Genomic DNA, 13,501 nt, shown 5'->3' with positions numbered 1-13,501 from the left:
CGGCCGCGCCGCTCCCTGCCCCCGGCGACGCCGCCGCCTCGGTCTTTTGTCTCATGGCGGTGTGGTGGTGTTCCCAGGGCCGAGCGCCTACGGCGGAAAGGGGGAACCCCGTCCCTGTGGAGCTTGTGTCTGCCCCCTCCCACACGCTCCTTCCTCCAGCTGTAAGGACAGGTAGAATTTCTCCCTTGCAGGCCTCGATAACGACAGCTTCTAAAAAAACCTTTGCGTTAAAATTGTTGGTTTTGTTTGGTTGGTTTTTGTTTTGTTTTGTTTTGTTTTTTCCTTCAAAAGGGATTATTTTCTAGATAACTGCCTTCATAGGTGGTATGTGGATTGGGGGGGGCAGGGAGGGAGTATGGTGAATTTTTTTTTTTCTGGTTCTTTCAGGGATTAGTAGCCCCCAAAATGTACACACCATTTCTCACACTTCACCTGTTTGCCAGAAAAAAGCCATGAAGTAACCAGGTGTGAATCAGAACAGCTTTTTTCATTATTCCGTGCAAATCTGCGTGCAAGCGTTCTTTTTCCTTATTGAAGCTGAGGTGAGATTTAGATTTCTTAAAAAGCACGCGCTTTTCTTGCCATGTAAAGCAGAGGTGTGGCTTTAATATTGCCATTTTGGCGCTTCTTTGCGTGAAGACTGTGCTCTAAGGAAGACAGTGTGTAAGTGGTGCAGGTGTATGATCTAAAGCTTTCTGCTTGGATACTGGCGAGGGAAAAATTCAAGGATTCTAAAGCTGACTCTAATATTGCAAGTATTCGTACGTGTTAATGATGTTGTTGCAGTAGTTGCCCCTAAAACGGGAAGTCGGTTTGGTAGTGCTTCATTTCTCTGCTGTTTCTGCAGCTCTGAACACCTGTGGGGACAAGGATGGAGCATGAAATGCTGTGCCTTGAGTGTCTTCAAAATGTGTACTCTGCCTGCAGGAAGCAAAACAGCTATAGTTAGTTGAGAAGAACTGTTACTGGATGATTTGATGTATATTATGGGAATAAATTCAAATACGGATTTCCAGGTCTTGCTGTTTTATTTAAAGGGCCATTTTATGACTTTTACAAGTTGATGGTAAACCTCCTGTTATATTGAACTAGAATTTAGTTTCGTTCTTGGCTCTAAACAAGCAAAATTGTCGATAATGTGCTCAGAATGAATAGAAACGTTTTGTTCGTGGTTGGGTACAGAGAACAAATACAAGGTTTCCTCACTTTCAGTACTGTTTGTACGTTCTGGGCAATACTAACCAAAACATGTGTGGACACATAAGCTGTGCTATCTCCTGCACTGTGACTCTTTCAAATGAAGTTTATGTCCTGAAGACTATCTTTATATTTTTTTTCTGCGCATTATATGCAGGTTCTCTTGCCCTCCTGTTTTGGAAGACACTTTGCTCTGAGTTGTCCCACCAAAGTCAGTTGGAGCAGTAAAAGACTGAGCGTCAGCATTTTGTGTCATGTCAGACTGTGCCATGGGACCCTTTGTGCCCCAAGCAGTGCAAATACCTGGGAGGGGGGGACACAAGTATGGTTGCTGCTGCAGTTTGGATCAGAGCCCTTGTTTATTTGGTCTGAACGGACAGGAGTATAGAGGGGACCGAGGCTTCAGCAAGCAAATTCCTTGTGAACAAGTAGTTTGCGAGTCGCAGGGTTTTGTTGTCTGAATCCAGCTCTTGGACCTGCAGTTCGCCTTGCAGCACAGAAATGGCCACTGGAAACTGGAAGGGAGAAGGGTTAAAGAGCCTTCCCTTTCACCTTGCGCAAATATGCAAGAAATACTTGGACAAGAATGCTATGTCAGGAGTGCTGTTGGGAAGAGGGACAGCTGTTTGTTTTTTATCCTCCCCCAAAGTACAATCTATTTAAATATTTACATTATCTCTTGCTAAAAGGCTTTCTTTTCTTTCCTATACTTTTCTGGTTTATTATTAAGTTATGAATGGTGGAGAGGGAGAGATTTGTAATTGCTAATTCTTCCACTTCATTGAAAAAGTGTATCTATTGTTTTATTTGCTCAGAGAAATGATAGTAGTGTTTTCTAACAGATTTAAATGGTTTCACTGTGCTTTGCTGTTTAATATTATTGCTTCTTCTCGGGTACTTTATATATTTTATAATCTTAATAGGCTATCTGAACATACAGTAAAAAAAGGAAATTTCAGACAAAGAGAAAGCAGTGGGAGACTAATATTATATGTAGATTATTTCAGAAGATTAATACCAGAGATAATAAAATAAAGCACTTGTAAATGCAGGAATTATTTTATGAACAGTTCTGAATGGCCACTAGTTCCTTCACTGATTAACACAGGCCTGTTCTAGCCTTGGTCACACCCCGTTCTGCGTCAGCTCTCCGACTAGGGCACTGCATCTCAAATTGTGTAACTGTTCAAGGCATCTGTTTGTAAGTGCTCGTTTAAAGAATCAGCAATGTTTAATGACATTAAACATCTTGGATTACAAAGCTCTTGCTGGGACGGGGAAAGTAAAAATTGAGCTCCTTAGGCTCCAGAGGAAAGACTTCAGAAGTGGTTAGTATTACACCTAGGAAGTAATCTTTTTAAATCAATAGATCATAGGAGACACTACAGTTAAACACGTCTGTAGCCTTTGTTGGACTAAGGCCTTGATCATTAATCACAGTTCAAAATTAAAGGTGTTCCACTTCAGTGTAAAATGAGTTTTACAAGGAATGTGTTTTGCACATAATAGAGACCTTCAAAACGCATATTGAAAGTAATTTAGCACGAGAAAGAGTCTGTATTTAATGTGACAGTAGACAGTATTTCATGTTGTTTTTTCATAGATCTTAATTTTGTCAGATGTGCAGATGTACAAGAGCTGTTTGTTTTTGAAGAATAGTATGTATATACCCTAGGTAGCCTTCAGAGAGTAAAGATTCACTCCTTCCTGTTGAAGTGACTGACAGAACTGTGAGAGGCTTTGGCAAGGTCGGTACTTCATTCTCAAAAGTTTGCAGCCCTGTTATTGTTATTTTGGAAGTAATCCTTTCTCTTTTCTACAATGGCCCATATAATCCTCTTGCCAAAGACTGTGGCAAAAGGTGCAATTAAAAATTAAGCAGAAAATATATTTTAGTATATGTAGGCTCAGGTGCAGGAAAGCCTTTAAGTATGTGCCTGATTTTAAGTGGCTATACACGTGCCAGCGCGATCTAAATCTGAAATACAGCTCCGTTTTAGTTAGTATCCAGAACTCCTTTCAGTCTGGATGACAGCCAGAGTTCAACATTTAAGCGACTTTGGCAACTACAAATCCCAGGGAGCATTGCCATGAGCAGGTTTGTGCAACCGGATTGGTATCCTGCAGGGACCAATGGCAGGCAGAGAATTCAAGAAAATTCATGTGTGTCAGCTGCCAGTATTAAAAAGCGCTGGGGAGAGCTGTAGACCTGAGTGGAAATTGCCTCTTTCCCTGGGCTACTTCGAAACCCCTGTGTGCGCTTTGAATTGAGACTCTGTTTTCCACCCTCAGTGCCTCGGCTTGCAAGAGCCCGCTGGACTCGTCCAGATGGATGCGATTCTGAACTGCAGAGCGGATGACTTGGAAGATTACTACAACTTGCTAGGATGCGATGAACTCTCCACGGTAAGAGCCTTCCCCACCTCCCCTCCAGGTTAATAACATTTTGAACGTGCTTGTCTGTCTACAGGGGGAATTTGAAGTTGTTTATCTCTGCGGGCAGGACTATTTGAAATGCATTGCAAACCTTCTCTCTTCCCCCTTTTTTCTTTCAGTATCTCCCTTCACAAAGCTCAATTTTGCGATCTGTATACCGATGTTCAGATCTTAGAATAAGGCTTATATTAAAAATGCCTTCTAAACCTGGATTGTGTTATAGATACAACTGAAATAATGACTTATCCATTAGTTTAGTTCAACATGTGGCTCACGATTCATAACCATATCACAACTGCATCAATTTGACAACATCCAAATAATATTTCGGAATATATTTTCTGTTTCAAAAGATGAAAAAAGCTATTTATATGCAACTGATACAATGAATGTTCATAGCTGTAGGTCACTGATGATGCTATTGAGTTTCTCAGGTTTTATATGTATTTTTAAAATTTTTTTAAAAACTGTTCATTGGTTGGGAGGAAAACCAAAAATAATATCTTTTTCATTCATCATATTAATGAGTTTTAAATGCCAATTTTAATGATATTCGAATACTAGTTTAACTAATTTGTTTTGGTAGGAGATACCTACTTTAGAATGAGATCTAACTAAAGCAATCATTGAACAATTTGTAGCTAAAACAAGCGTTCTTCTTCCTAAATGTGTCCATATAACATTTTTTGGGTCGTCTGAGTTAGTGGTATGCTGATATTTTTTAATCCAGTTGCTGCATTAACTGGAATTGTGTTTCGATTTTGGAAAAGGAGATTTGATTACTCTGCTGTAATGAAGGACGTATTCAGTGTGGATAAAAGCTGTATTTTGCTCAGTAAATGTAATCAGATGCTCTCCACCTGTCCTAGTAGTCAAATGCAGGGAAAATACCTCTGTCTTTCCTGCCATGGCAAGCATAGTAGTCGGCATCTTCAGTCTGCTATAGAAGGCAATTGAAAGCTTTTCCTGGGAAAACTCCTAAAAAGTCATCCCAGCAGAGGGCAGTGTCAAGGTTTCCGTGTAGGCGTGTTTCACAGATGGTATTTCTCATTTTTTACCTCATGCTACTTTAAGGGCTTAGGAATTAAGGAATAGTTCAAGTATGTATGATAACGATTTTCTAAACTACTTCAAAATGAAATGAAAAAGATGGAATAAATGCTAATGTGTCCTGAAAAATAATCTGTCAAGTATTATTTGTTGAGAGAAGCAGATGTTACTAGATTATTTTTGCCATGGCAGTAGGAACTGAGATCACAAGTTGACCGAGTACCACGACTGCCTTCCCTCAGGATGGTGCGTACACGACTTCTGACATTTAACACAAATTTGAAGCATTACAGGTGTTTTGCAGTTACATTTCTTTGTGTATGTGCTCAAGTATTTGCAGCAGCACCGGCTTCTTTAGGCATATGTAGCACATTCCCAGCTGCAGTACTTTCATTTAAGGTGCTGAATATTCTGGTCTTAATCTGCTCTGGTTAAATTTAAGCACAAATAGTCTCAATTTCTACAGATCTTCCCTGTATTCAAGTAAACACCTGTGTTCATTCTTGGCTTCTTGTAGAACTGAGCTTGTGGACACTTAGTTCATCTTCAGACTTGAGAGGAAGAGGGGACATTTAATCTACATCCTTATTCCAACAACAATGTTATTTATATGTAGTGGGCATTGCATACCTTTCTTGGGAAAGCATTTTATATTTTATATTTATTTTATGTATTTATATATTTAAAATATATGTATTTTATATAAATTTCATATATTTTGTAAAAACTTCCTATGAACTTTTCCTTCAACTGATTTTTTTTTTTTTAAACTGAAGAATTCCATGCTGCTCCTCTGCTACTCTGCATATTTTAACTTTAAATTTCACCTTTATATAACTAAGTTTTAGAGATGGTAGTATACTATATTACTATATAGTAACCAGTTTCAACAAGTTCTCTATACAATGTATATATTTTAAAGTGTCTTACTGACTGGAAATATACCACCTGATATCTGTCCCTCTGGAAGACGTTACTGAGAAGAGCAAAAAGTGTAGAATTCTTAAAATACCACTGTAGACCACATTTTCCCCAGCATATGACAACAAAATTTGGCCAGCTAGTTGAGTGAACTGTAGTTTTATTCTAAAGAAAAAAGGTTGAGAGCCTTAATTTTGAAATAAATAATTTAAATTGTATATCGGTATCAGAGTTTGAAGGATGATGAACTTAAATGAGCGGCCTTTCTAGCATGGGAAAGAATAGTAGCTAATTGATATCTTAGGGCAAGTTGTTGTGAAAGCTTAAGCTGTACTGGAAAGATACAAAGAAGTTTTGGCTTCTGAATTATAAGAAGCAGCAAGATACTTTGAAAAATGTGGACATTTGAAAATCTAAGCTGATGCCCACTCTAGTGGTTTCCTGTATTTTGTTAACTGTTAATATGTCTTTGTTTTCCCACTGGTTGCAATACTTTATGGTATTACAGACTGTGTGGGAACTTGTCATTAACTAATACACGCCAATATTCTAATATTGATTATAGATTTATTCTATTCCAAGCCAACCTTTTTGCCCAACAAATTAACTTGACAGGAAGAACGTGACCTGCTAGTTATCTAGCTTTGTGATATCCCAGGTGGAAAAGTCATGTGGTACTGGCTAAATTTCCTGTGAAGAGGATACGGCAGAAGCCACCCAATCCCACAAATTGATCTTCAGCAATACAGAAGCTCTTTGCTTCCTGCAGGGAGACTTTGTTAAAAGTTAGAGTTGATTAAACAAAGCGAAGAGCAACTGAAGTGATGTGTTTTGCCTACGTGGTCAAATGTGAGGAAGGGGTTTCGCACACATGATCTTTGCATATTTTTCTTAAAGCCAATTTGCCATATTGCATGACTGAACTTTATAAAAACAAGAATGAGTCCATGGAAAATGAAACTAAATAAGCAGCGTCGTTGACAGATGGTTGTTTTTACCTATTTTGCTTGTATTAAGCTTGTAAAAATTAATAGGAAAAAAATCTTTCAGCATTCTTCACCGTTCCTCCCAACCTCTTTCAAAATGCAAATTTGAAAATCTTTTCTCTGTGTGTGTATGTATTTACTCACTTTAAATCTTGATATTTTGTTTAGGTTGAACAAATTCTTGCAGAATTTAAGATTAAAGCCCTTGAATGTCACCCTGACAAACATCCTGGAAACCCCAAAGCAGGTATATATTCTTCCCTATTTAAAAACAATCTTTTTTTTTTTCTTATATTAACATGACTAAGATATTAAGTTCAACTTCAAGACTTTATTAAATATTCTTTCTCCCTAATATATTTTAGTTGTCATGTGTATCGAGCATATTGTCTTTAAATAGCAAGCTTTAACGTTCTTTTCTAACACTTGCACACTCCTAGGTGGTAGAGCAGGAAGACACTTGTTTGATTCCCGCCCCCCACTAGGATTTTCAATTTTTTTTCTTTCTGTGGTAAAACATCTTTTAATCCAGAAGTTATTTATGGAGTGTATCCTTTTCTAGACCTATGAAGCTGGCCTGCTTCCATGCTTGGTGGTATTCAAGTGCCATACTTGCGTCAACTAGTTAATTTGCTTCCATGAACAAGCCCATCAGGAACACATTAAATGTACTTTAGTTTCTTTTAATGTAATTTAATGACTGGAAGTAAAGAGAAGCCAGCACCACAGGAGTAGCCATCTGCAGAACAGCAGCTAACGTCTGCGTTTATGGAAGCGTGGGGTTCATCATACCTGTGACAGCTAAGCAGCACCTGAGTTCTTTGGAGGCAATCTTACCCATTTATAACCACAAGATAGCTCTAATCAGTGGTCACTGATGTCTGAATAGTTTATATTCTTAGACCAAAGGTTGTTCCGATCATAATTATGGTCCCCACCAAAGATTTCTTGTAGAATCATTACATACGCTTCTCATTTTGATTAATGCACAAAACTTATCCTACGAATTCTTCCTTTTAGTTTAACTATAAGCTGAACAACATAAGCATAAACTGGACAGCATAGCCTACCTGCTTGGGTGAGTTTGACTTCATCCACGGCCTCCCCTGCAGCAGCAGAGCTGGAAGTATGGCAGATGTCAGAGGCTCCCACTCCACTGCCTCAGGCAGAGCTCTCACTGGGGCTTGGCCTTACTGGTGTGCCTTCCTAGCCTAACATTAGGGAGCTGGCAAGGTTAACAGCTGAAATAGGTGGGATTTTTCACTTTGAGATTCCCTGACACGGAACCCCCTCAGATTTGGTGTTTGAGAGACAATCTGCCACCTATTAACAATAACCTGATCACTAATATTCTAAATGATAGCACAAAACCAATGGAATCAACTTCGTCTGCAGAAAATTCTGGCTATTACAGCCAGGAAGCAAGAGACTGTTCCAGTGCACGGCTCTGTCTGTCTGCACCACCACCCACCGCTCCCCCCCAGTTAATTGAACCTAAGTAACACAAAAAAAGGAGGCCAAGTGCTGCCAAATGTTGGAGCAGCTTTGTTTGTCAAGAAGAAATATTTTATGCTCCATTTACCTGAACATGCTTTATGTACTTTAAATGCCTTTTTACAGTACTGGTGAAAGTTTATATTTTTTTATTTCATCAGCTTAAAGCTCAATAAAGAGTAATTGAAGTAGACTTTTCATCTGTTGAAAACTAGTGACACTAGAAAAAGGAAACCTAATAGAGCTGTCCCCTCAACCTGTTGTCTGTTGTTTTATTTATGGCTATCGATTTTGATTAGTGTTTGAGCTCAGTGTATTTCAAAAGAAATCTCTCTAATTTGTAAACTGGAATAAATGAATCATCATAATAACGGATCACCGTAACATAGGTGACTCATAGATAAAATCTAAATCTTTCTAACCCTCTACAAATAGTGACATGCAGCTGCATCCTTGGTAACGGTTTAATGAAAAATTACCCTGTAGGGAAAAATAAGAGCTCTCATTCATGCAGGCTGGTATTCAAGGTAACATTTTAGCATATGCCAAAAACATACCTAATAAAATGCACAGGTTAGTTAATTTGAACTATATTTAGATTCCTCTTCTTGCTTGTCAATTTTTGCTTGTCCCGCCCACCTTTTCTTGGTGTTGTGCTTTGCTCTGACCGCCTTGCTGCTGTGGATGTAAGTGTGTCCCTCCTCAGCATTATTACTCTAGTTCAATTTCCCCTTTTAAGGTTGTCTACGGGGGGTGACTTGGGCCTTTTGTCTGCTGTACTCTTAAGTTTCTCTGAACTTAAATTTAGGCGATTTTGAAGCCAGCAGACAAATGAGCTTTTTAGTCCTCATTTGAGAAGGGTGTGAGTTGTCTCCCGAAGGTGCTATGATCCTAAAGCCAGCTAAAACTGCAAAGCTGTCAGCAGAACAACCACACACCTTTGTCACTCAGCTCTCCTCCAGTCCCCTCTGCTCTTTGCTCTAAGCCATTGCTGGCAGCTCCCCTTTCACATCGGAATTCATTTCTTTGAAAAAAAAGTACTGGCCTTAGTATTCTTTCATTTGTGTTCTAGTGGAGAATTTCCAGAAGCTGCAGCAAGCTAAGGAGATTCTTACTAATGAAGAGAGTCGAGCGCGTTATGATTACTGGCGACGAAGCAAAATTACCATTCCGTTCCAGCAGTGGGAGGCCCTGAGCAATTCTGTGAAAACGGTTGGTGCTGTCTAAGTGTGGGCTTTCAGGAGGAGCCAGGGGTGGGCTGGTCCGGAGAAAATGGTCCAGTGAATGAGGAGATGAGTTACAACACTTCTGCTGCAGTGGTGGGTCTGGGGGATGGGAATACTGCACTAAGGAAGTTAAGAAAATTCAGGAAAAATTGCAGGACTATAGAAGCCCGTTCACAGAAGTGTTTTAGTGTGAATTATCAAGTTGCTCCTTTTATTTGTATTATATGAAGTTTAAGTAAGTTAAGGGCTGTTTTCAAATGCTTTGCTTTTGTAGGAACCTTTTATTTATTTTCAAATCTAGGACCTTGGTATAATATAGTCACCTTTTGGCATATTGCTTATCAGATAGGCTTTCATGCTATGTGATTAAATAAAGAGCTCATTGCAAAATCTAGAAGGTACCTGGAATCCTTGGAACCCTGGGCTTCACACAGGTCTTTGGAAGAGCCTTGCTGGGCTCGTGGGGTGATTTGTGGCAGAGACAGATGTTCTGAGGGTTGTTTTCTCTCCTAATTTTGCTAGTGAGATAATTTAGTAGCATGTTCCTAGTAGATACTAATTCCATAATGTTTGATTTATTTTTTTTTTTCTGCCTTATTAGGTGAATGATAGTTACGAGTCTACATGGTCAGATTGTAAGGCAGGTGAATAAATGTTTCCCTTGCCAATTCTGCCCGCCTCAATTCTGCTTATGAGAAGTTTGAGAGCCTCTTCAGCTAAAGTGTTATGTCTGACCATAACTGTTTGCTGGAAGTATCCCATGAAGCTTAGCTCAGTTCCAAGCAGAAGTCATTCCTTAGACTTTAGTAGTAAAGTTTTCCAAATTATCTTGCTTTCAAAGGGCACCTTGAAGTCAAAGAGAGCTTTGAAAACAGACATTTTCTAAGTCACTCAAGCCCTCTTAAAAAAGTATCAGAAGTCATGACAGAAGAAACTGAAAGACCCTTATAATTATTTGATGCATTTGTACATTTTGTTCTTTATCCCCACCTGAGAGAAGCTGTCCTCTCAGATGCTATTTGCAATATGAGACCATGCTTTCCCCTATCCCATTTACCTGCAAGCGCCTCTAAGTGCTTTGTTTAATAACCATTTATTACAACAATACAAGAAAGAAAAGAGAAGTTTATTAAAAATCTTTTAAAGCATAGGAATTAATTCTGGTTTTGTTATTTTTTGCATTTCTTTAGTCAATGCACTGGGCTGTCCAAAGTAAGAAGGACCAAATGCTGGAAGCTCCTGACTTGAATAAGACCAACAACATAACTAATGAGACTTGGACCCAACAGACTGAAAACAATGATGATGGATTGTCAGATGGGAGCAGGGAGCAAGAAGATGTTGCAATTCCTGATGCAAAACCACAGTCTTCAAAGAATCCAGACTCCCCCAGTAAGTGAAACCAGCAGTCACAGAAAATTGCAGTATGCAGGGATTGGCCTGAAAAGGAGGCTTTTAGTCATGAGAAATTCTTCTCCAGAATAATATGTTTAACTGGTAGCTTTTTTAATGTGGTTTTGGGTTGGGGTTTTGTTTTGGAGTTTATGTTGTTTTTATTTAGTTAGTTTTGAAGATTTCAGACCTTTCGTCCTTCCAACCCCATGTTTGCTCGCTTGTTTGCGAGTAAAACCAAAAACTAGGGAAGGAGGAAAAAAAAATTCTTCTTAAATCAAAATAGAAAGTTCAGTTTTGCTGCTCTATCAAAATGAAAAAAAAGACAATTATTTTCAGTGTGTTTTTTTCTTAGTAACTTTAAAAAACATTAAATGAAACGTTTAGGTATTATATATATTTTTTTTTTAATCCAGCATTCAGTACTTATGCACAGTTTGCATCTGATGAGTTAATGAGGACTAAAAATTGAGACTTGGAGGCTTCTTTTGTATTTGAACATTTTTTTTTTTTTTTAAATAGCACGTGCACCAGAATAAATGTGTATTTCAAAAGCTGTCATCTGGCCAGTTAGTATCTCCTGTCTGTTGTTTAGGTTAGTACGCCTGAATCCAAGTTTACTTACCACAGCGACTGCCCTCTGTTCTGCTTGATCCTTCAGGACTTTCATGTTCTTAGGCTTATGTTATCTGAGAACTGTTATTAAACGATGTCCTGTCATTTCTTTCCAGCTTGATCAAACAGGAAATTCATTGAACTGCGAGGGTAGAAAAACCTAATTTAATCCCAAACATTTGTGGAATGCATAAAATAGATAAGAAAATTCTATAAACAAATATATTTGAAGCATAAATGAAAATTTTCTATTTAAAAATTATGCCCTATAACATTATACTAATTGCTATTTTTTGGTAATTAAATCATCACTGTATGCTTTGTAAAGCAGTAAAATTTCAAAGAAAACATCCTCTTGTTTTCTTGTAATGGTGAGCTTTCTTTGCAGGCATCTTCTTTCTCATAATTTTTTGAAGTTTAAATTTAATTTCCATAGATTTGCATGTGATAAATATCAAACCATCAAATGCCTACTTAATTTCTCCAGTAGGCATATATTTATATTAATAATTTATATAAATTAATTATTTTATATTAATTATATTAATTTGAGAGGGCCTGTATGCACGTCGGTGTTCGTACTTGATGTTAGGATGTTAATAATGCTTTTGGTTTTGGTCCAGGAAAATTTATTGTATTGGATTCCACTTTTAAACTGGGATATTTTCAGTTCCTGTCTGCTGGTCTGTAAGAATTAGTGACTACAACTCCACACAGCTATTTCAGAGAGATATTAACAGTAAGTCTTCCTGATACAGGAAGATGACATTTTTTAGTATTAATAGCACACAGCGCAGGGTTTGAAAAACTCCTTTACTCCCTTGCGTGTGGACAGGGCCGTCTGTACCTTCCCTCCACACTCCTGCCTTTCACGTAGGTGGAGATTTGTCACGTCTTTTCTTCTTTAGCTTAAGCAAATGCAATTTGGTCAGTTTTTCTTTGTAAGTCCTATTTTCTGGACTGCCATCGTTCTTCCCGTTCTCCTTTGGACTCTTCTCAGCTGATATGTATCTTGGAAGTTTGGTGTTTGCTTGAGTTCTTGTTCAAATGGTGCCAAGAACACAGCAGTTGTCCCTACTAGACAAGAGCACTGGAAGTGATCGATTTTTTACTTACTGTGGGGGGAGAAGATTACTGAGTATTATTTCAGACAACTTAGTTTTATATATGTTTTTAAGAATTTACTTGCCTTTCTCTTTTTTCTTAGGATTTTCAGAGGCAAATTACTGGCACTTGCGTTTCCGCTGGTCAGGGGATGCTCCATCAGAGCTTCTGAGGAAATTCAGAAACTATGAGATCTAAAATACCAAATAGGCAAGAGCGTGAGATCATCTGTTCAACAATTCAGTATTTTTTTTTGTCAGCAGTTATAAGTTATTTGTATTTTGTATTCATTTATTGTGATGCGAAATTTGTTTGAATAAATGTCTTAATACCGATTTGTTAACACACATGCCATGAGCATTACAGATGGAGATCCTTTTGTTTAATAACCAAACTTTAATAAGGAAAGCCCTTTTCAGTATTAACATAAAGTGATTTTGTGAAGTTATCTAACATCTTATATGTTGTTTGTTGTATTCTTAAATATTGTGTAGTGAATAATATTTTTCTCAATACTGTGATGTTATAAAGAATGTACTCTTGGTATACCCTAAAGTCAATGTTAGACTCCAGCATATCGTCCTTTTCTTCCGAAAGTTATATGATCTTTAAACAGAACTGTGCTTATTTCTAAACAACATACTCTGGCTCACTTCTCCGTTGCGCTGTACTTACTGTAGTCATTTCTAATGCACGCATGCACAACACTATTAAAACTTAACTTGTTGGAGAATTTGTGATCTTATGATATAGGTGAAATAAGAACCTCCTTCTTATCCAAGAAGGTCACTGTGAGAGATTAAGCACTATTAAAAATCACTTGCTTTCTGTCTTAACGAGTACACTTTTTGCACAGCTATTTATTTTCGAAGGCAGTTCCAGAACTTCACTTCTCCAGTTAGCAGCTTGCTTTGTCTTAACATCTATTGGTGGACAACTGATACCCCTTGTACGTGTCCCAGCATTGTCCTGTGGCTTAATAGACGGGGTCTTATCAGAGTTTTGCATGGTGAGTAATGAAGAATCAGGCCAGTCAGCATTAATATGTATAAAATCTCACATGAGAGGTTTTTGGTACTT

General features: G+C 38.1%; 1 protein-coding gene across 1 annotated transcript; it reads left to right on the top strand.

Annotated features, from left to right (window-relative positions):
* Positions 1–23: 23 nt before the first annotated feature.
* DNAJC12 (DnaJ heat shock protein family (Hsp40) member C12) lies at positions 24–13,257 on the top strand. Its single transcript, XM_082486757.1, has 6 exons — positions 24–171; positions 3,490–3,603; positions 6,759–6,837; positions 9,157–9,296; positions 10,501–10,702; positions 12,525–13,257. Exons 2-6 carry the CDS (start codon positions 3,526–3,528, stop codon positions 12,617–12,619), a joined length of 594 nt encoding a protein of 197 aa, XP_082342883.1. The 5' UTR covers positions 24–171; positions 3,490–3,525; the 3' UTR covers positions 12,620–13,257.
* Positions 13,258–13,501: the final 244 nt, after the last annotated feature.

This window comes from Vanellus vanellus (genome assembly GCF_965231255.1).
Source record: "Vanellus vanellus genome assembly, chromosome: 7".
Lineage (NCBI taxonomy): Eukaryota > Metazoa > Chordata > Aves > Charadriiformes > Charadriidae > Vanellus > Vanellus vanellus.
Note: the sequence above shows the minus strand (reverse complement) of the source record. Positions and strands in the feature narration are given on the sequence as shown.